Source organism: Pteropus medius, unplaced genomic scaffold, assembly GCF_902729225.1.
Source record: "Pteropus medius unplaced genomic scaffold, Ma_sr-lr_union100, whole genome shotgun sequence".
In the NCBI taxonomy this organism is placed as follows: domain Eukaryota; kingdom Metazoa; phylum Chordata; class Mammalia; order Chiroptera; family Pteropodidae; genus Pteropus; species Pteropus medius.
The window spans coordinates 54,771,113-54,795,191 of record NW_024349800.1 but is presented as its reverse complement, the minus strand read 5'-3'; the positions used below and the strand labels follow the sequence as shown (position 1 = coordinate 54,795,191).

Below are 24,079 nucleotides of genomic sequence, written 5' to 3'. Positions count from 1 at the left end.
GGACAAAGTTCCACAGCATAGGCCTTTGTGAGAACTTCTGCTTCTTACTCTTGGTGATGAGAGAAGCCATTACATGCTTTCGAACCCTCTGTCTGGTGGCTGCGTTGAAACAGACTTCGGGGTGTGGGCCAAGGCACAAGACTAATAGGGAGACCTGCAAAGAAGAGGAGGTGACATCTTGGCCTGGGGTGGAAATTGCTGGACTCTGTGCTGAGGTTAGAACCCATGCCGTTCACTGCTGGGGGCTCAGGACAGAAGGGGTCTGGCCCCAGGAAGTGAGAAAGTGGAAAAGCTTGAGGAGACCCAAGAGCTCGGTTCTGGATGCTTGAAGTTTGTCTTATAGCCACTAGGTAATCTTAAAAAGAGCACTCTAATGAGGTGGAAATAGGCTCAAATAAATGTGGTGCCAAAGGATATATGCAGAGGTATTCTTGATACAAACTGGTCTAGAGGGCATAGAGCCGCAAAGGTGGCGAAAGGAACTAAAACTAATTTTTTAAAGATGTGACTAGCGGGAACAGGAAAATGAGCCCTTTAACCCTTTGTTTCTAGCTGCTCTGGTTAAAAGTGGTTCGCTCTAGAGGGGAATGTGGAGGAGGGGGTCTCACTCTTCATTTATATCTCCTGCACCATTTTATTACCAGATGCAGGTATTAATTTTGTAAGGAAAAAAAAAATGGCAAGTATTTCTAATGTGGATTTAAAAACCGTGGGCCTAAGCTGAACAGGGTAGAGTTCTATGTTCTTACTAGAAGAATGTGCAAGATAACAAATGATTTAAGTTACTGATTACTGATATGTAGACCATCATTCTCTGCACCTAATGCACACGTGTCTATGTTTGTACATAGCAAAGTCTGCAACAGGCACAACTTCACAGCGGTCACCCCTGGAGAGTGAGTATGGGAAAAGGGCCTTAACGGGGCAACTTTCACTTTTTACAATATTGCATATTCCTCGGCAGTTCTTGCCAACTTTTAAAAGTACTTACATGTGTTTTAATTCAAGGTTAAGGCCGTCCCTATACTTTTCTTCAGTCAGAGCGCAATTAAACCTCCACGTAATCCAAACAGAAATTACTGAATATTTTAAATAAATAGGCAGTAGAAACTTTTCAGTCCCCCTTCTCTCTTATTCCTGCAAGAAATAACTTATGTGACGATATTAATGACAAACTCTATTAAAGTTGTTTTTGTTTCCTCTGCAGAAATGTCAATACACATTTCTTAAGCATGACTCTTCTCAGAATACAGAATGAACACATGACAAGTGTTAATTTAACTCATGAATGAGAGAGCCCCCAAGATAGTAAAAGAGCATTTGAGGAACTAAGTATTTATGATCAATGAAAACAGAATTCAAGAATCAAGTACCTAGATAAGACTCAAAACTGGTCAATATCCTCCAGGGTTATGGTTTCTAATAGCCAGAAATCATTTGCATCTCCTCTGGACAAAAAAAAATCTACAAATTACATGCAATCTCACAGAGCCTGGGCCCTAATCAAGAGTAAACAGAAAATCAAATAAGGACACAGCCCCACAGAATGAAATTGTCCCTGGGTGGCTCTGTTAGGCTATGCTCGTATAATATTGAAAGGACATGCAATCCTCCCTTTGCCTAATTTATAAATGTTGGATATTTTTCTCAACATTAGATACAAATTTACATATTGGCAGCTGTGGCTTTCAATTTTCCAAATGGAGTTTGCTCTTAATATTAATCTACTTTTCACCATCTTTTGTGTCTGTTTTCAATCAGGAAGAAAATTACCAACAAGCAATTCAGGAATTGCAATAATATTCCACTATAAAAACTAAATATATTTTCATATTGTTTTGATACTCACCTTCATGGCTACCAAAACACTTTATGAACAATTTAGGAGCAATTTAAATTTTGTATCAGGACAAAAAAAAGAAAGAGTCTGCATATCTGCTTCAAACTGATGGCAGCAACAACAAAAAATCAATTCATACTAACTGTAGTTTCTAATGTTTATACGGAATTGGACACAACTTTGGGCAAGTTACTGAATTTCTTAGCCTCAGCTTCTTCTGTGAAAAATAAGACCTTCACTAAACTACTACATGTGTAATTGGATGCTGACAGATACAAAATTGGGATTATACTGCTGTGTTCTTATTTCATTGTTATATGCACATTCACAGGTCATAATTTCTACTTTTTGGACTTCTGTGTAGGTTTTTTTTATCATTTGTTTCTTGCTACATGCATGTGTACTTTACCTTCTTGTGATTTTAAAAAGTATAAATTATTTTTTAAAACTTACCAACTGCCTCGTTTTTCAAAAACAAATTGTCTTTCTCACCCTTCTTTTCTCTTGGTAAAAAAAAATAAAATGGTCTTTTAATAAACCCTAACAGTAGATTTGAAATTTAACAAATCTCTCTCTCTCTGACCAAATGCCATTTTACACTGCAATCTCTTTTACATAACTTACTGTCACATTTTTGAGAAATGTAAAAAAAGTGAATTTATCTAGCAGCTATTAAAATTACACTTAGCTCATATAGCAGCTGTTTAGTTAGCTCTTCACTAGACTCCTGAAAAATTATACCATATGTTGGTCAACAATTTTTTTTAAACAGCCTGTTCACTCAAATACATTAAATAAATATGCCATAAAAAGTAAAATTTCGACATCCCTTCAGAAAGAGACGTACCCTCCCATTTTCTCAGTACAAGTTTCTAGCCAGAGGGTATCACATGAACCCAACTGAAGTTGTGCTGCTCATTTAGATGAAACCAGAAGAGGCAGCAATTTTTTTGGACACTTCCATCTATCTGGTTTATGTGTGTGTGATCAGGTGTTTTGAAGCACTCTCATGTATAGGCTCTAATTTGCTCGAAATAACTTCATTAAGTATAGTTTGCCTGCGAGAAGACTATGAGATCAAAAAGCTTCAAAAATTAGTTTTAAAAATGGTACAAAAACTCTGAATATATTTAAAACTATCGAATTGTACACTTTAAATGGGCAAGTTGTATGATATGTGAATAAAGCTTTTTTTAAGGGTACAGAAAGAAAAAGATGAGTAAAGGCTCATGCCGTAGTTTATGTAATTTTTGTAAACATAATTACATAGTTCCAAATTGTTATTACATATATAAAATTGTTTTCATTGCTCAATTGATATATTTTCCTATCTGTAAAAAGTATTTAGGTATCTTGAGCTAAAATGGAATTCACCATTTTTCTAATTAAATATTAATAAAAAATATTTTTTCATTTAATGGCTTTTCACTTAGTATAAATAAGTATTTTCAGGGACAAACTAACGTCATTAAGTGTGAGATAGGTTTAATTATTTGAAACTTAAGAGTTAAATTTGATATTGAGATGAATGTTGGTGTCAATGCTGAACTGATTTGCCCTAAGTGGCAGAGTCGAAATATATTCTGCCCACTGAGAAGGACTTAAGACCTGCAAAATGTCAAGGGAGTCAAGACTGTGTATATCCTTGGGAAGACAGGCCAGTGAAAGACAGAAAAATCAGGAAAGATATAGAAAAGGGGAGTTAGATAATGACGAAAAGCTGACTTGGAAATCTAGTTTGCTATCTCACCAGCCAGACTATAGTTTGCTTTCACAAAGTCAGTCAATTGGCTTCATTCGGTTTGAGATTTCAGGAAAAAAATAGCTCCATGATTAAAAGAATAACTTCCTAAGCTCAAAAGTAACTTAAATCTATTTAGCTCTCTTGCCTGACTTTGTGAAGGACAAACATTGTAAAAAAAACTCACAATTTTCTCCCTTGTTTTTACAGAGAGAAAAACTGAACAACAATATAGTTTGGGTAATTTTCTGACAGAAAAAGGAAATGTGAGAAATTTGAATGGCAGCAAACATAAAAGAATATCTTTAAGACATATCAAAGATATTATTTATCAATTATAAATTTAGAATCCAAATGTGTAATGCCTAAAGTTTTGAAAATAATAAATGATGAAAAAATATTATTCTTTAGTTATTTCAAGTTAACTTAAAACAAAAAATGAGAAAAATAAGTACCTGAGTTCTAATCAGCAAGTGCTGATTCTACACTTGAGTAAATTTTTTTTCTGCTAAAGGATGGAGAAACACTGAATAATAAATCCAACCAAACGAAATTTTTAACAAGTTTTTTTTTAATATTACATTTGATCTCAGTCAAAAGTATGAATAAGAGAAAATGAGAGAACAAAGTTATTGAAGTATTATTTAAGTATTTAGTGTTCTTGGTAGGATGGCTTGAAGCTCTCCCAAGGTCTAGAGACCTTGCTTTTTAAATGTTTTCTTAAGGGGGATTTTTGTGCATTTTAACACAACTTTATAAATTCTTTTAAAGACATTTCAGCAAATGGAAAGATGTTATATTGGAAAATGTGAATAATTCCAGAAATATGGAGACTTTTAGTTTCATTTCAAACTTCATTTCCTTTTAATATTCATTCACCAGCAGCCCAAATTCTCCATGTATTTTGCCAGATATTATTTATTAACTGCAAACTGGGCAATTACTTCTGCTTCATGAGATCACTTAAACTCAAACCAAAAAAAAAAAAACAAAACAAAACAAAAAAAACAAAACCGTTTCAGGCCGAGGATGGCAACTGCATCTGAGAAAGCCACAAAAGGTACTTTGAGCCTTCCTGCTGATTAGGGTAATTTCCACCCCAGGACAGTTTTTCCACAGCAATAACAAACTAGTTTGGGAGACTCCAAGATGCAGGACCTGCATCTTTGAAAGTCAAACCTCGACAATAAAAACAAACAAACAAAAAATGTAAATGAGACATGGCTGGCTTTGTTTGTTCTCCCTTCAAATTCTTCCCAATTCTTGATCGCTACACCATAGCCTAATCATTTATTGGCAGAACCTAAATAGATTTTTTAAAGCCTTGTATTTACTGAGCTCTGTCAGCTCCTCACCTCTCTATCCAATCCCATCCCACTCCCAATTAGCTATATAAAGTTTGAACAGTGCCTGACTTATAAGTATCAGTAAATGATGACAGTAATTATTGCCACTATCCAGAGACAGAAAACTATGTTCAATATTTAAATGCTAACCTATTTTATCAATGATATCTAGAGAAAATCAAGTGTGAGTTGAATTCTTTCAAATTGCTCTCATGTAGGATATCTCTTTATTTTTAAGCCCAAATATTCTCTCTCTAGCCTGGCTACATAAAATAGTTTTGTGCTCAAAGCAAGTGCCTTGGGAAGACAATGGGCAGGGGATTATTCTAGATTAAAAAAACTCAAAGGGACATAACAAAATGCAACATAACTTGATTGACTCCAGATCTGGAAATATAAATGTACACATTTTGGAAACAATTGAGGAAATTAGACTATGGGCTGCGTATGGATTATATTATAGAATTGTTAATTTTATTAGAAATTATAATGATATTGTGGCTATAAAGGGAGATGTCTCTATTCTTAGAAGATGCAGGCTAAAATATTTAGGGGTAATGTGTTGGTCTATGGCATCTGCAACTTATTTTCAAATGGTTCAACAAAATGTTTTACATATAAATATAGAGAAAAAGCAAATGTGAAACAACGTTAACTGGTTTATATTGTTTATCGTATTATACTTCAACTTTTCTGTAGATATGAAATTTTTAAATAAAAAGTTGGGAATTAAAATATAGCAAAAAATTGTTTTACTGAAGATACCACACACACTTCTTTAAATATTTTATTGTAATGGTATACAATTATACATTGTTATTATTTATACTTTATAAAAAGCATGCCTATTCAACATAAAAGAGTTCACCTGAAATTAATTATGTAAATATATTATTTAACTTTCCATGTTAATGCATGAATGTCTTTATCTTCAATAAAAATCAAAACAGTTCAACACCTGCTTTAGAGACAAGTAGATGCCGGGTGTAAGGATCACGAGGTAACATTTCAATTAAGTTAAAATTTTCAAAAAATTTTTTCAATAATTTCTTCTTTGTTTTTCTTCTTTGTCTAGCATAGTCTGTTTTAAGCCCAAAGTAGCATCTTGAAATCCAGGGTTTAAGTCTAATACTTTCTTGAAATCTTCCAAAGCATCATCAAAGTACCCTGTACCAAAATCCAAAAAATGAACAAGAGAAAAGAAGCTGAGTATTTCCTTATATTGTTCACAGCAAAGTTTGGATGCACATACTTTTGCTTTCACATTTACAAGCTTTTAGCCCCTCCTGGCAAAATAATTTTTTCCCTCTTAATAATGATATAGGGATTTAACAAATAGCATAAATCATCATAAAATTTTCAACAAAATTATATCACCTATTTTACATAATTACAGTAAATTAAGAAACAGGAAATTAATATTCTTAACACTTTAAATGAGAAACAGTACCTATGATCCCTTGATTCCAAGGATCTAAAACCTCTTCGCTTTATACTGTCTTGTGTACCTTCAAAGATTTTAACTCAGGAAAGTTTCACAGGAGATCATCAGCATTACCCTCATTTCGCAGTTGGGAACGTACAGGCACAAAGTAATGGGGTCACCCTCATTCCAGCGCCCAGGTCCAATTCCCACCCCAGCGCTCCGCTGTGGTCTGTAATGGCTATCGAAAGCCTAAAATAAACTCAGCAACAACTCCTCTGTTCCAGGCTCTAACCTAAATTTCACATAACTTTTAAGACTTGATGATTACCATACTAGTTTTACAACATTCGAGAGCTCTAAATTCAGAGAACATAGTCAAGGACAAGAGGAGAAATTCTTACCCAGCCTATACAGTATCAACCCTCTGTTGTAATATGGGACTTCAAAATTGGGTTGGACTTCTATGGCAGATGTGTAGTCATCCATGGCTTCATAAAAATCAACCCTGAAGTACTTGATTTGCCCCCTGCTGTTATACGCGGTAGCCAAATCCTCAGGGCTGCATTTGCTTTAAAGAAAAAGTTCACATTAAAAACCCCCTTTTCACCAAATTCCTCTTGTTTCCACTTCCATTCTCTTTTGGGTCTGGTCAAACTTCATAGCCTGTAACATGCAGCATCCACACTGAGAAACCAAGCTGAAGAAACGAAGCAGTGGAATCGATTTTTGTTTAATCCCGTTATCTACTTTTGTAGGGTTATAGCACTGCAATGTCCATTGAAAAAGCACATTCATTTTACAGTGTGTTCAAAGCCCCTGTTTACTGCCAACTTGTTTTGCTGAATATAATATTAAAATCACTGTTCATCTTCTAAGCATATGCCAGCAGGGCAAAGAAAACAGATCAGATCTAAGCTGAGCAAGGAAGGGAAGCCAGTCCAAAGTTCCAGTGTGCTATGGACACATCACAAAATGAATCATCAATTTTATTATCAAATTTTTAAGTGATCCCCCAAAACATGAGATTTGAAATCACTTTCCACCAATAACGAAATACAAGTTAATCCTAAGTAAAAATTCAACACTGATCCCCCGGGAGTGTTTTCTGGGGATACAGTTGCCTTCCTTCCACTTTTAGCTGGGACCCTCCCCAAGGCCAGATTGGCTTCCTACTAAGAGGGATCGAGGCTCCAGTTCACCTTGGGGCTCCTGTGTGCAGAATCGGTTCTGTATCTGAGGACTCCAGAGGCTACCAAAGGAGCATTAAATAAATAGACTTTTCTGTAAGGGAAGGGGTTGGATGCCCAGGCAGCTCTGATAGCCACCAGCTCAACAGGTCACGGCCCTCCCCACCCCACCCCAAAATCATTTGCACAGAGAACATTCATTCATGAGTTCTGCTCCATGTCAGAGATGATTCTGTTTTCCTTTCTGTTTTTCCAAAGAAATTATCAAATTTGAACCAAACAGGGGAAGATGCAGCCTAAACTTATCTGACATTTCTTTGTTATATGCTCAGAAAATATTTGTGACTGAAGCGTTATTAGAAGTTACTTCCCTTAATATCTTGATCCTTGAGATGTCAGACGGGGACTATAACCACTGCTGCAATGAGGTTCTCACAGCCTAGGGGTCTCCTTTCAAGTTTGCTAACAGTGGAAATGTCTGTCTCTGTGAGCTATGACTGAGAGAAACTGCGGACAAGAATACTTCTGGGTAGTACTAGCACCACTGTTATAACCTAGAGAACAAGGGGGCACACTCCCTTCATCTATCTCTGTTATGATACTAGGTAAACTGCCATCCCATAGAGAGTTTTAAGAAAAATTCAGCCTGAGGACTCAGTTAGGTTTTGGGGGGGTTTTTTTGGCTTTTTAAATTTATTTATTATTATTTACACCTGTAGCACCTGGTCTTCCTAGGTGGTCTCCCATCCAAGTACTATCAGTTAGGTTTTAGTCATTAAATTTCTAAGCTTTGAAACTTTGTATAAATATCTTATATTCAGAGGATCACAGAATGTTTGATTTAGAATTAGATCTCATTACAACAAATTCCAAAAGCCTATATTTCATATGGAAGTTGTTTCATATTTTAAAGACTTGGGCTAACAGTTAAAGCCAAAAATTTTTCAGTAATATTAACATTTTTGTAATAATAGTATTTTTTGTAATGTAATTTAACCAGGTTACCTAATCCGAATGTGGATTTTTAGCATTTGCTAACTTTAGCAAAGAAAAAACATGTGGAAATTAGAGTATGGCTAAGGCTGCACTTTGGGATATTAAAAGAAAATGTTATAAACCATTCAGAGTAAAAGGCATTCAAAGATTGCAAATACTGTTCTAAAATGATTCAGTGACCCAATATTTTTAAAATAAATTTAAACTAAAAGATACATATAAGGGAAGAAGTTGAAATGACAGAATTCAGTTTTAATTCATGAGTTTCTAGAATTTCAGAACTGTGAGGAAACTGAAGGTTTATTTTACAGATGAGAAACGAAGGCTGAGAAAAGCTATGGGCAGAATCAGGATTGGAATTCAAGCACGCTGAGCTAAACCATGCAGATTTTCTTTCCTAAACTGGTAAGGGGCAGATATTACATTTGCTATAGGTACACACTGTATCTTAGCCTGAATAACAAAACCAGATGGCATCGATATACCTGTTACTCATGAATACTATTTGAAACCTACTAGGTAAGTCTATTAGAGCTTGAAACAAAGATAGAAAACTATGTGTTCTATGCTTACTAATTTTTTTTTTTTTTTTTTGCAGGTGGACCATCTTATTATTGCCTATTCAGAAACTTCATTAACTATTATTTTGGTATATTATTGACATAAGAAAGTAATTTTATTTTCATGGCTTAATTCTTATGAATTTAACAAGCACGATAAGAATCTTAAGCCTCACACAAAAGACAAGCTGGCATCCTCTCAAGAAAAACCAAATCCTTGAGGGAAGAGTAGGGTGATGGTGCAAACGACTCAAAACTGTCAAAAATGCTGTTCACTCAATCCCTCTCTGTTCCTTCCTCACCCTGCTCCATTTCACACCATCAACAAGAACAACTAACGCAAAACTTGGAGTAAAACAAATAATACACATCCAAGCATAAAGCTGAGACTCTTTGGGTGAGCGGATGTTAGTAGGTGTGGTTGCTAACATCACAGACCAAGAGACAACCAGACACCACATACTTTCTGGTAGAAGTTCTCAACACCACCTATGAAGTATCCTTGCCCTAATGCTCAATCAGAACTGGATCAAACCTCAAGATTTAACTACCGACTTGCAAGCAATGTAGGAGACAGAGGACTGTGCTAAATGACATCTGGGGGATGAATTCAGCAACTCCAATGCATGTGGGATTCTCAGGACACACAGTCTCCTCAACAGACGGACTACAAGGGGGAAAAAAGACGGAGGGCCTATAAAGAAACCTGACTTGAACCAAAAGCTTAAAGGAAACCAACAAAACAACTTTACTGGTCAATAGGTTTAGTTCCAATACTGACTGGATACTTGATATTTAGGAATTATGTGATAATAACGATACTGTGGTTGTTTTTTTTTTTAAAAAAAATCTTTAATATTTAGAAATGCATTCTGAAACATCCATAGATAAATAATACGAGGTCTGGGTGAAGTGATAATGCTTAAGCCGAATCATCGTTACCTGAAAGTTCGGTATATTATTTTCCATATATTAAATTTACTTTTCACATGTAGAAAACAAAACACCCTTGCGTGTGATGCTGTGGTTGGAGTCGCGGTGCCCTGTGCTGCAGTAGCACTACCCAGACGTGTCACCTCGCCCGCACCAAGTCTTGGCCATCCCGCCTGTGAAAATAACAGGTGGAAACGCCCCACCCCCTCTGAGTCTCTCGAGAGCAGCGTGAAAGGAGGACACCCGGAGTGAAAGAGCCGGCGCTCCGGGTGTCCCGGAGGAACGCACAGGCGGCTGCGTTCCAAGACGCTCGCTCCGCTCGCCCCTTTCTGAGAAAACAAGCTTCTGCCCGCTTGGTCCCGAGCGCGCTTGAGCTCAGACAGCCGAGCAAAACCGCTGCACCACCCCGACATCTGCCCTCGGGGAGACGCCGCTGACCCCGCTTCTCGCGATAGTTACCTCACGGGAGCCGCTCCTGCGGGGGCCGCACAGGCGCACTGGCGAATGTAAGCAGAGTACAACGCCTCGGCCTCCGCGTATTCGCCCTTTTTGAAATGAGCCTGGGCGAGTGCTAGAGTTGTATGGCTTTCTTGCCCCTGCTTCCCTTCCATAGCGGTCGGAGGCCGCCACTGCTGAGGCGGAAGCACAAAGCCACTTCCACACCCCCGAAATCAACCCGACGGCTAAACCTCCGCGTTAGCAAAGGAGGAAGTTTGCGCCTTACGAGGACCCGTTGTCTCGCGAGATCAACGATACGCTGCGGGCTGAGATTTCAAGTTAGACACACCTCCTTGAAAGGCTGATCGGTTGTTGTTACTGCTGGTCTCGCCTGCCTCGTCTTCCGGAAGAGTAGTAGACCAAACTATATTCCGAGACAGTGGTCAGAGGTTGCAAGGAGCCCTTTGTTACAGTGAATGGGGAGTGGGGAAGAAACCTCGGTTTGTTTTAGGAATGGGTAATTGGCCAGGGATCTATTGTAGCATCTATTAGGTTTCCATCCTCCCTTAAAGGATGTTCTGAGTAGGCTGTGGTTATCCTGACCCTTGTGTCAGAATTCCATGAACTTAGTTGTCCCACCGTCCTGAGTCCGAATTCACACTCTGTTAGTTCCAAGACCCTAGGTTGCAAACTTGTCCACGTTTTTGAACCTTTAGAGTAGTGTAAGGATTAATTGAATAGTATTTTGTGTGGACAGTCTGTGGTCTATGATGTTACTTTGCATTCCCTGGCTGTTTATACCAAAGGGAAACCCAGATAGTAATTTAAGTGCAATATGTCTAATTCAAGTAAAAATCATGCAAATTGAGCAATCCAGAGAGGAGATTAAGAAAACACCACCATCAATAGCATCAAAAAGAATGAAATATTTAGGAATTAATTTAACCAAGGAAGTGGAAGACTCATACAATGAAAATTATAAAGCACTGCTGAAAGTAAAGACATCATTAGAAAAACATCCCATGTCATGGACTGTAAAAGTTTAATATTGTTAAGATGTCAGTACTACTTAAAGTGATCTACAGATTCAGTGGAATCTTTCAAAAACCCCAATATATTTACAGAAATAGAAAACTACATTCTAAAATTTATATGGAAATTTCAAGGGATCCCAAGTAGCCGAAACGGTGTTGAAAAAGAACGAAGTTAAAGGACTCATGCTTCCCGATATCAAAACCTACTACAGAGCCACAGTAATCAAAATAGTGTGCGATTGACATAAAAACAGTCTTCTCAATAAATGGTGCTAGGAAAACTAGACAAAAGAATGAAATTGGACCCTAACATAAACAGTTAAAAAATTAAAATGGATAAAAGAGCTAAAAATACAAAATTCTTAGACAAAAGCCAAAAGCCTCATGACGGATTTGGCAATGATTCCTTGGCTATGACACCAAAGGCACAGGCAGCAAAAGAAGAAAATAGACACATTGGACATCATGGAAATTAAAGACTTGTGCAACAAAAGAGTATCAACAGAGTAAAAAGACAATCCAGAGAATGAGAAAATATCTGCACATCATGTATCTGATAAGAGTGTGAAATACGGAGATAGAGGTTCTGTGGGGCAGGCTGGGCTGCTGTGTCCATCTACTCGTAGAACACACCAGGGATTCTGACATGGTATCCCCATCACACTTGAGAAGCTCTAGTTTATAGAATATTGTAGGGCCCTGCCCTGCAACTGAGGTGCAGGGGCCAGGTTCAGTGGCTGTCCCTCTCCAACTCTCATGCCTGTCTTCCAGAGTCCACCTGCACTTGGTACTTTGCCTGCAGAGAGGTAGTATTAAGCCTCCCCTCCGCCAGCTCACCCAGAAATACCACTGCAACAAGATGATCTGCCTGCAACCTCATGCTGGCAACAGCCACAGAAGCGTGGCCACACCAGTAACCTGCAGCCCAAGATGAAAGACAAGGCCCTCCGCCAGCTCCTTCTTCCCCCACACAGCAGCCTCCTACCTGAGCCCCATTGCCATGGGGCCTCAATAAAGCTTCCTTTTTGTTAACTAGAGCATTAACAAACATTTTTTTTAAATAAACATATATACATACACAGATAGATACACATATTTCCAGAATATATAGAGCACTTTTAAACTCAATTTTTCCAGCGTGGGTGTACTATTTGGCATTTCCACCAGCAATGTATGAGGGTTTCAATTTCTCCATATCCTCACCAATACTTATCAGTTTTAATTTTGAATAGTATATTAGGTGTGTAGAGGTATCTCATTTTTCTCTACATTCCTCTAAATTTTACTAACTAGAAATTTAAACTATGCCAAATAAGAAATGGGTAGTTAAAATAGTCTCAATGTCTACTTTTAATTTTAGAGAAATCTCTTAAGAACAAATAGCTTTTATTATGAAGAAAACCTAAAGCACAGCAATTTCTTCAGTGTCACCTCAGTTCTCTATTCGATTAAAATATAAATTAATTTCTTTTTTAAAGGGTTATTAAGATGATTTTTATTTTCTCATCTATACTTTTATGTATTTTTGAAATTTTCTACCATGAACAAATGTTACTTTTATAATCAAAAACAAATATTAATTTATTTTAAAAATATGAATTGACAAAGTAATCATAAAACAGCAGGGGACAGCATAATATCGCTATTTAAATTTTAGAAACTGGCAATCTCTTAGCGCTATAATACCAAATTAAGTACTCGTGATTTTCTCTTAAATATCTAGCAATGTAATTTCCCCCCCCCCCATTTCTAATGAAAATTCTTTAAGACCTCTAATGATTAATTCACTGTAACCTCCAGTCACCTGATATCTGACTAGTAACATTATAGGTGGTGGTTGTCTTTCTTGTTTGGTGGCAAAAGTGATATTGCACATCTATTGTACCTCCTGTCCCTTTCTTCCTTTATCCACTCTGGAGCCCAATACCCTCCTAACCAACCCCCATAAAAATATTTAAATCAACAAAACAAATATCGTGTTATCCATAAGTTCTAGATAAAGAAAACAAGATAAATACAAGTCATTTTTTTACCTCGATATTTATTATTTTCGTATTTTTTTTCACTTAATGCCACATAAAACCTAAGCTCTCAGTTCCTGGAATACAAAAAGATAATTTCAAAGTGTATTTTAGGGGAAAAAAATGTGTAATAAAGTCAGTATTTGTGCATGATAGCAGACAGGTCAACAACGCTATGTTGCTTGTTAGGCACAGTGCTTATTTGTATAAAGTTTTATCAGTTGGTTCGTCATCTCAAGACTTTGGCCTCCCATGCTATTTTGAAACTTAACATAATTCATGCCAAGTTTTATGATAAAGAACAACTCAGCATTACTTAAAGAGAATCAGTTAATGTTTATTGCATGAAGAGAACAACATAACTTTCATATACTGTCTTCAGTATACTGCCTCACTGTGTTTATCCAACTTCGCTCAAAGTATTTTTTATAAATAGACCATTTTGCTTCTCTTCGCCCTGGAAATTTTGTTATCCTGAAATTTCTTTCATGTTGAATGAAACCAGTTGGGTCAACTATTACTGTAGATCTTTCTCTAGTACCATTTTCAAGCAAGACAAAGGCCCCAAGAAATTATGGCAGATCACTAAAACCTTCACAGATCTAAATTCCAGTCATAAGCTTTTACAATAGTAGAAAAGATATGCCTGACATATATACATATGTGATAATTAAGTCTATAATGTATGAGGTTGTTTTTTTTTCAGAGATTTTGGCTTCCATATTAAATTAAACAAGAAATAGTGATAGCAACTCAGGATCTATCTGAAATAATTAAAGGAAAAATTCTAGCACTCGGGTAGCATGGAATTAGTGACAAATGAGAAGGCTCCAAGAGAGAGTTCCCAAAAGATATGTTAGGAAAGGCTCGAGAAGTCAACAGCTGATTTTGGAATTGAAGCAAATGGGAGTGTAATCAACAAGCCACTGTAAGGACTAGAGCAATGACAATCTAACTTGGAGTTCTCAGCTGATTCCTGGGATGGAAATGGGAAAGTTAAAAGAAGAGAGATTCAGGCATTAGACCATGGACCAAGAATCACAGCTCTGAATGTGGCAGACCTGTGGGAACCCTTGACTCTACAACTCTGAAAATTTCTCTTTCATTGATGAAGCACAGAATAGTTTCATCTCTGAAAACTGAAAGTCTTGTAGAAATATGTAAGTTCAACAGAATATTTATTTCCTAGGGCCGATCTCTTTTTAGGATGTTATTTTCTGATTTGAGGGAATATGCTATTCTGCCATAGAAGAAAACAAATGATATACACAAAATTCACTGTTAAATTTAGATAAGTAACTTACGAGACATGTTAGACAAAGTAAATATGGATATGTGACCATTCCTAATATTGTTGAGGCACTAAAAATAAATACAAAGGCACCAAGGATACACTAAACATGCTGACACCTACAAAGTATTCAATATGTGTAAGGTCTTGATTCATTTACCCTCTGGTGACACTTATTCTGGCCAGTCCTCCACCCAAGAAATACAATTGAACCCATGACTATTCAGCAGGCTACTGGCAACGTACAGCTGTGACCAGGTAAACCTGCCCCAGGGCCTCTTCTAGAGAGCAAATGTGCATCACTGGCCTGAAGCACATTCCATCACTGGGTCCCCTGGCTCCAACTTCAACTCTGGTACTCTTCATTACCACACTATTAGGAGAAGCTGGTGAGGCAGAATGAGAGCCAAGCCATAAGAACAGTACATAATTTAGGAGTCAGTTACTGTAATCTTTCTACTCCACTAGTAAACTACCCCATCACTTTCTCTTTGTTCCTCACTGTGTATTTCAAATTGATTCAATAAGCCAAGCAATCTGAGCATCTTCATTTGGTTTGTCACCCTTTCTGTCCCCTGACCTCTGGAATGGCTTGCTTGGTAGTGTATTTGTAGGCTACCGTTGTATCAAGGCAACTCCACACAAGGCACATGAACCTAGACAAAGACTTGTGAGACTTCTGGTCTTCGCATTTCATTTAGGCACACGAGCCTGCTCTCTGTCGTAAACTCATCGAGGCTCTAAACCTCTTCTCACAGATCACTATTCTCAATCTGCAGCAGACTTAAACTTTCCTCTAAAAGGCCAAAAAAATCACATTGAGAGTTAACTAACCTAAGTATTGTAGCTGCAATAACAATGTTGCATATTTCTCTTTTTTTATTGCTCTACTAAACATTAGCCAAATTTAAGCAAATAATCTTGATGCAAGAGTGCTAGAGTCTGATCTACAACTACAAAATGAGAGGACCTAAGTTCATGAGAAATAAATGGAGAACATTATTAGCTATATGAAACAGATAAGAACATAACTGAGCACAGCTTTTTCTCTTAATGATAATAATAAAAAAAATGATAACTCAAAACAAAAACATATCAAGGAAGAATCATTCCCCAGTCTGAGCATTATTTAAATGAAGGGTTCAGCTTGGTGACAATGTTTCAGCTGAAACTGTAACTACAAACAGATATTTTTGTATAAATGTATACTATTATAAACAGAGCCAAGTTTTCTGCACAATAATATGAAGAGTAAATGCCAAATGCCATCTCTTAGATGAGACTAAAAAGGTAGATAAAAAAGAAAAAGCTATGTAAAAAATAAGGCTATTAGAAACAATTCAAATTATTTAAAATGTCTTAAAATGCCTTCTTCTAAAAATAAAATGTAGAAGACGTTCAATACTTATTTAATTAAACACAGCTAGTGATAGAGCAAGTTTCAGTATTAATGATTTCAGCTCCTTCTGATGTAACTTTGCCTCACTCCCACGCTTCTTCTGTCCCCTGCCAAGATTTTTTTAGTGAATCAGTAATCTTGATTCTGTGAGAAAACATTTCTTATTTGAAATATTTCCATAGTATTATGTAAACAAGCAGTAGATAGATAGATAGATAGATATACAAAATAAGGTTTATTTCCATACATTTTATATGAAAATCAGCATCACTATTTCATAGTTATAGTTTTACACAAAATTACTTATACGTAAGTTATGTATATATAATATCTGTATTATATACACATTTACATATATAATTTTGTATAAAACTACAACTATAAAATAATGATGCTGATATTCATATAAAACACATGGAAGTCAACCTTATTATATGCTGTTATAGCCATGTATATATGGTACACATATTTTACAGTTATACACAATTAGTTATTCTTTATCCCACTGAACTATGGCATAAAGGACAGAAATTGTAGCTGCTTATTTCCTGAGCCAGAACACAGTGCTTGCACACACTGCACATCCAGAACTGATATTCTGTGATTGGGCTTCCTGTGGCAACGCATGTTGGCAGTTTTCCTTCCCCTCTGTAAAAATAAGAGGAAAAGCAATTAATTACACTTTAACGCTTCTAATTACTTAAATCTTTATTACATTTAAGAAAGTGAGGAATGAAAAACATTCCAAGATAAACTTCAAATAAAAACTTTTCTTACAATGAGAAAATAAAGCATTAATACACTTGTGAGGCTAATAGGGCATAATGTTAAGGTAAATTACTTCAAAATGTAGTGCTTTCATTATTATATCACACTATTATACATATAGAAATCCAAGTTGCTGATAAAGCAGAATGACATTTCGCCTACCCTTCAAGAAGGCTGTCCAATTCCGATTTTCTGTTATCTTTTGGAGTGTGTTTGGTGAAGATTTCTAGAGCAAGATCTTCGTACTGCTGTTTCTGTTCTGAACTGAGGCTCTCTAAAGATTCCAGCTTAATGAAAGCTTTTGAACAAGTACCGAAAGCTCTACTGGCGCAAGCGCAGAGTGCCAGCAGGGAGTAGATCTCGACGGCGGGGATAATGTCTTCGTAGTCTCTCAGGTGAAGAGCTAGGAAAGAGAGAACGATTTGGATTTTGAAAAGTAATCATGATCAGGCACGGGAAAGAATCTATGTTAAGCTGTTTTACTTTAACCTACGTGAACGTTAGCAAACCTATAACAACGGTAGGAGATCAGAGCACTAGCAGGAGAAAGTAGGCTACAAGATCTCCAGGGTTCTGTAATGCCAGCTAACAGCTCAGGTCCTGTAAACATAACCATCGCCAAACGATGCACATGACCATTTAGAAATAAATAAATACACAGACAAAACTATCTGGTGTCAAACACGTATCTTGTGTTCCATGTAAATATGTTAGAAATTTCTGTGGCATTCCAGAAAAAGTAAATTAATATTATTACTGTTAGTCGTAATTCTCAAGACTAACAATATCGTGTTTCTTTTTATAAAAAAAGCAAAGAATGAAATCATATGTTTTTCTCTTTGTGTTTCTTTGAACAAATTACTGCTTTTCTGTTTGTCTTATTGAAACAATAGAACTTTGAGAAAAAGAAGTAGAAATGAGCCTCTAAGTTGTCAGTTCAGACAATTGATTTTGACAGCTATCCTATCTTATTTTCAGTTTTTCTATGCTGGAGATATAATCTCTTTCTTAAAAATGCGCTGTAGAATTAATATCAGATTGGTAACCAAATCATATCTTTTTCTTCTCTAGACCGCAATTTTGAAAATATCTTGTGATAGCATGATATTGGAAATTTCATAAAACAATTTAAGATAATATATTCATGTATTTTACAATTAGATTCCTATAAACTGGCTTGGGAGTCAAATGTTTATGACAAAGTTCACTGGAAGAAATTTACTAACAGTACATTCATTCCGTTATAATAAAGAATACCCTCTAATTTCACAAGTTCATAGGCAATAACTTACTTATAAGACATACATTGTTTCAGATCATTTTATCACTGAAAGACAAAAAATTAAAGTATATGGATTTCTTCACCCAGTAGGAGAAGAATTTCAAGTTAAAAGTCTAATTTATCTCATAATATAAATCTAGAAATTGTGCATAAATTGTATAAAATACAACTATTTTAAACAAAGTATATCACATATTAATCAGTTAAAATTAAATAAAGGTCAATTATAAATAAACAGAAAAATAAAAATGATTCCTATGTATAATATAACCAATTAGAAAATAAAATGTACAGTCATATTGCTAACAACTAAAAAATAAATAAAAATAAACTGTAAAAGAAATGTTCAAAGCATACAAGAAGAAAACTACAGAACTTAGAAACACAGATATACAAGAGGTTTTTAAAAATTGATGATTCCGGATGAGAAAGCTCAATATTGTAAACATATCAATGATGCCAATATTAATACATTATATTAATGCAATTCTATTTCAAAATCCAGTGAAACTCCCCACATCCTCAAAAAGATCCTAAACCTAATCTGGATGAACAACTGCAAGAGAATACCCAAAACTTTTTTGAAAAAGAAGAGTAATGAATGAGAGCTGAAATTCCAGATATTAAAGCATAAAAGTAAGATAAATACAGGACAGTAATGACACAGAAATTCATGATTAGAAAATAATAGTCTAGGAAGAGATTAAGAGTATGTGTGAATTTAGTTTCATGAAGGCAAAATTTCAAATCTGTGAAGAAAGAAGTTTTTAATAAATGGTTTTAGGATAACTAAAAAGTTATAATATTTAATAACCTTGAAGTGAAGGACGTCCTGATCAAGACTGGTAGGACTTTATCAAAAAACACTACTAATATCATCACCATGGCTACCACTTTTTGAGAGCTCACAGTGTCCAAGCACTATAATAAGTAAACTTTCTTTTTGTGAATTTCTCACTTAATCCTCAAAACAACCCTATGAAGGAGATATCATCCCCACTTAAAAACAGAAAGAAACTGAAGCTTAGGGAGTTTAATTATAACTAATAAATGCTAGGGAAAAATAAATATATATATGGCAGAGGGTTACTATATTTAATCTCTAGAGAGCTTTTACAAAAACAATTAAAAAGAAAAAGAAAAAACATCACTGTAGAATTCCAGAAACACTAAATAAAAGAATTAATCTAAATGGTCTCTTTTAAAGATCACGACATGATAATATAGATTGATGATCTATTAGGGTGTGATGAGTGTTGATTTTGCAGTGGCCCAGGCGATGTGATACAGGAAGGTTGGGATGAATGGTGACAGAGCCTGAGGTGCTGTCACGGCCCATCTGAAAGCATTGTAAGGGTTCAGGCATCCATATGTTCTGGTTTATAAGATTATTCTCATAGTTATGTTCTTTTGGAGTTAATATATCTAAACTTTAGAATATCATTAATCCAAAAACAAAGACTCTGAAACTACATGTAAATAATCTTCTATAAATTACAGTACATAATTACAATGACATATTAAAATATGACAGCTACTAAAAATGATGACATAGATCTGTTTACCAAGATGGACAGCAATATACTGTTGAGGGTAGAGAGCAAGACATATACTGTGTAATATTATTTTAAGTAAAATTGTATACAATTTTGTGTAATATTATTTTAAGTAAAACTATACAATTTTTCAGGCATGGGGAAATGTTGAAAAGGAAATTCATGCAAATGTTGGAAATGATTATTTCTCAGTTATAAGATTATTGTACTTTTTTCTTTGTATTTCTGTTTTAATTACAACTGTTACGTTAAGTATCATTTTAATTTCAAAATGTTAAATACAACAGAAATCTATCTACTGACATGGAAATATTTTATGACATATTACTATATTTTTTAAAAGGACATGAAAGTATGGTCTGTTATATTCCCGATTCTGTAAAAAAATATATTATTTTAAAATATATATTTACTTTATACAAAATAAATATGTATTTATTTAAATATATTTATTTTATGTAATATATATTATTATATATTAAATATACAAATACTTATATAAAGTACACACACAAAAGGGCATGGACTAGGCTATTAAATGTTTAACCTGGAATGAATAGAATAGCGAATGCTATAGATGTTCTTTTTGCTTATCTCAAACATCTCATTTTTTTGTGAACCATACATATTGCTTCCTATGTATTAAAAAATAAAAAGAACTTCAAAAAGGGTAATGCACAAAACAAATTATAGATAGCAAACCTCAAACACAGGAAAATAAATCCATAGGAAAGTGTTATTGAAATTAACATAAGCGCACGTTGAAGTAGCTGGCCCTTCCTAGTCAATGTATAATTTTTAGACGTACGATATCCATTAGGTGCTATGCCCACCTGTCTTCAATGCAGTGTCAACGTATCCCTCATAGAGCTGCCTCTGTGCAAGTATGAAGAAGTGGTAAGCCTCGGCCCCTCTCCAAGCATTATCTGTGAAGCGACTAGTTGGCGACAGAACTTCTTCTTCCAGCAAACCAGCCAAAGCAGAAGTGGCCTGTAAGTAAAGTCAGCATGAGCACAACCATGATCTTTCAATGAAGACAACTCCTGAAACTGCTGGACAGTAAAGTCTCTAAATTAGCAATTTTATCATTATGAAACTGTCACTACGGACTTACTTTCTCCATTATAATTCATATTTTTCTAAACTAGTATGATTAAATTTTTCCTTCAACTTTATTGAGGTATAACTGACAAATAAAATTGTTAGGTATTTCAAGTGTACATTGTGGCAAATTGCTATACGTATACATTGTGAAAGGATTCTCCCCAGGGTATGGTCAAATTTTAAAATAGAATTGATTAAACTTTAAGTTAATAAGAGATTCATTTTCACTATATTCATTATATTAAAATAATATACATATTCTAGGAAAGTTTTTAGAACTCATGGATTAGAAAGGATTTACGAAGTAAAGAATTAAAGCAAAGACTACAGATTAGTCTCTTAGAAAAAATAATTTTCAATATTTCCAAGTAAAAATTTCTAAAACTTGAGTACTAATTCCAAATTAGTCATTCCTTGTCCTCATCAATTAAGAAAATACATGTAAATAAGCAAATTAAATGGCCTGTCCATAAAGAGAAGTTCAATAGTTTTTTTCCTTAAACATATCAGATGATTTGGTGTCATTTAATGTTCTACCTTACCTCTGAACTCTTTCCTTTAACTTTTCCTCGCTGGGCGTTTTTCATTTGTTCATGATACTGCTCTATAAGTAAAGCTGATAGTACATAGAGTTTCTTAACACGTAAAGGCTTAGTTCTTTTCTTTGCCTCTTCATCTGCAATCTTTAAACAATAGAAGAATTGGGAGAATATATCTTTAAATCTACATTTGTACAAATATAATCATTTCTGAAGTCTGATTCTCTAAAAAACAAAGGAAAGTCAGTAGGATGGACTATAACACCGCCCATTTACAATAAATATTTTTAAATCCATTTTGTTTTCCTTAGTACTGATAAGTATTTAGTTCGTTCTTAGTGTTAGCCCATAAGAGTTAGAACTCCTAACAATCTTAGTGAATAACAAATGTAAGAATGGAGAAAGCATTCATGGAATGGGTAATTTACTATAACAGAGATTTTAAAAACAATGCTCCAAGTACACAGAGATAAGATGGCTTTAAGTGGTACATCCTTCAGAAATTTTAATTTATTTAAGTGATTCTGAAAAAAATACTTCCTTTTTTCATTAAATCAGAGGGGGAAAAGGACAGAATAGAATGTAAAATTTGCATACATTAATACTAGTCATCCTCAAGCCAAATGCATATTATAAAAAGTATAATGTCTTTAAAACTTATACATTTAAGAGGACTCAAAATTGTATTATCAACAGGATTTAATTCCCAGTTAAGGGAATTTGTACTTTATGGCTCCTAAAAATTCTATAAATCTTTATTAAGGTCAATATTAAGTAAATATATAATTATTTAGGTATCAATAAGGTACGAATATTAATAAACAGCCTTGTTAGTAAAAGGTAATAATGCTAAGATAATGCATAGTTATAGTACTAGTAAAACCAGAGGGTTTTGCTATAACAAACATTTGTTTCTGAAGAAAATAGAAAATGTGTTCTTTGGTAAATAAGAAAACATTGGTAACTAGAACAAACCAAATACTTACCAAGGATGTTACATTACCTTAAACATCAGTTTAGCAGCATCATAAAAGTAGTTGGCTTTCCGATAGAGTTCTATGGCATCAAGAGTTTTATTCTTTTCCAATAAATGAGATGCATACCTCGCTAACAGGGACCCAATTTCTTTCATACTATGATTTTTAGCCAATTCAACAGCTTTGTTCCACTGGATGGAAAAATAAGTCATTCAGTTACCCAAGTATTTATAGTCATATATGTCATACAATTCACACAATAAAGCTTTAAGTTATAACAATAAATAACACCACATTAAAATTAAAAATTGGTAGATATTTTTAAAAATCACTTACAATCAGAGCAGTTTATAAGTTTTATAAGTAAACATGTCTCAAAATGATTAAATGACTTTGATTTGCTTAAGAAGTACATCTGAAAAAGGAAAGCTTCAAAGTTTATAATCATTTTAATCTTAAAATTCTAATTTTACACAAACTATGAGTGAGAAAAAGATATATTTGTAATAAAATAAAACATGCAATTTCAGTTAAGAAAATATCCTATCATATTTAACACTTAAAAGCTATTTTTATAAAGCAAATGGAATTTTTAAAAATACTTTAAGAAAATACTTAAAAGAATACATTGATAGTCAACAATTTCAACAACAAGTCTGTATTTTAGTGAAATTCCAGTTTCTTAAAAACATCAAGTATACATTTTCTATAAAGGGAAAAGAACACAGAATTGCCAGAATAAATATTAATAAAGTAGCTCAATTCCTTTCTCAGGCAATGACCATTACCAGGTCCTTCTATGGAAAGAAAACCCCAAAATGCATAAAATTATAAAGTTACTTCCAGATGAAAACTTGCCAGACAAAACTTCAAAACATTGACATAAATAAAAAAGCACAAGGTTTATTCAAGTTCCCATACTGAATTAGTTATGACCGGGTCACCCCTAACAGTGGCACTTCAAGAGGTCAGTGCAAACTCCATCATTTTCTCGGTCCTCGACTAAGTAACAGACTACCTGGCTCCTTTCACAAAATTCTTCTCAAGCTCTCCTTTAAAGACAGGATGACTATGGTGACTAATTTTCAGTTCCTTACTTGGTTGAGATGTACACAGGTATCTACTGCTGCCTTTGGTTGATTACATTTCAAAAATGCAGTCACTGCTTGTTCACACATTCCAACTCTCACAAACATTTGTGCTATTTCCTGTAAGGATAAAATAATACTATCGGATTTCACAGACCAAGGAAACACATAGAAATGAGAATACTAGTCACTTATATTTTAATTTACAAAACTCCATGAGACATATGAGTATTAAATATACTGGTTGTTACAGTAATTTTTCTTTTAAACAGATATAGGAACAGAGGCTACAAACCAGAACAGATGCTAAACCAGTGTTTCACTGGCTCACGTGGGGATCTAATTTTTAACGAGGTCCTAAAGATACTGCACTCTTTTCTTCTCTCAGTTTAGTAGCTGGTTTATAGAAACGTCAAGCTCTAAAACAAACCCACACTAGTAGGTAAGAAAAATAGAAGTTATAATGAAAGGTAATTGTTAATTTGAGACTTAAGGAAAATCTGACATCCAGAGCTCTCAAATATCTCTATAAAGAACGTGCTAGACCAGCTCA

At 34.8% G+C, this 24,079-nt stretch overlaps 2 protein-coding genes and 1 long non-coding RNA gene across 3 annotated transcripts in view; 1 reads left to right on the top strand and 2 right to left on the bottom strand.

Moving 5' to 3' along the window:
• Positions 1 to 5,379: 5,379 nt before the first annotated feature.
• Positions 5,380 to 10,765, bottom strand: TTC32 (tetratricopeptide repeat domain 32). Its single transcript, XM_039887790.1, has 3 exons — positions 10,489 to 10,765; positions 6,755 to 6,921; positions 5,380 to 6,094 (listed from the first exon to the last, which is right to left on the bottom strand). The coding sequence occupies exons 1-3, from the start codon at positions 10,638 to 10,640 to the stop codon at positions 5,967 to 5,969; spliced, it is 447 nt and encodes a 148-aa protein (XP_039743724.1). The 5' UTR covers positions 10,641 to 10,765; the 3' UTR covers positions 5,380 to 5,966.
• On the top strand, positions 10,668 to 12,538 carry LOC120621927 (uncharacterized). The gene is made up of 2 exons (XR_005658347.1): positions 10,668 to 10,805; positions 12,273 to 12,538. It is a non-coding gene; the product is annotated as an uncharacterized LOC120621927 (long non-coding RNA).
• A 984-nt stretch (positions 12,539 to 13,522) lies between these two features.
• WDR35 (WD repeat domain 35) overlaps positions 13,523 to 24,079 on the bottom strand; it is a 58,034-nt gene continuing 47,477 nt past the window's right edge. The window contains 7 exon segments of the mRNA XM_039887789.1: positions 13,523 to 16,628; positions 16,678 to 16,860; positions 17,143 to 17,383; positions 20,652 to 20,808; positions 21,465 to 21,605; positions 22,465 to 22,629; positions 23,536 to 23,646. Coding sequence (XP_039743723.1) covers positions 16,710 to 16,860; positions 17,143 to 17,383; positions 20,652 to 20,808; positions 21,465 to 21,605; positions 22,465 to 22,629; positions 23,536 to 23,646 — 966 coding nt within the window. The 3' untranslated portion in view covers positions 13,523 to 16,628; positions 16,678 to 16,709.

Excerpts from the sequence above, each read along its gene's own strand:
- TTC32 (XM_039887790.1), bottom strand. The coding sequence starts at position 10,640 with ATGGAAGGGAAGCAGGGGCAAGAAAGCCATACAACTCTAGCACTCGCC. Across the intron at positions 6,922-10,488 it reads GCAGGAGCGGCTCCCGTGAG|CAAATGCAGCCCTGAGGATT; the intron begins GTAACTATCGCG and ends TTTTCTTTAAAG. Across the intron at positions 6,095-6,754 it reads GTTGATACTGTATAGGCTGG|GGTACTTTGATGATGCTTTG; the intron begins GTAAGAATTTCT and ends ATTTTGGTACAG.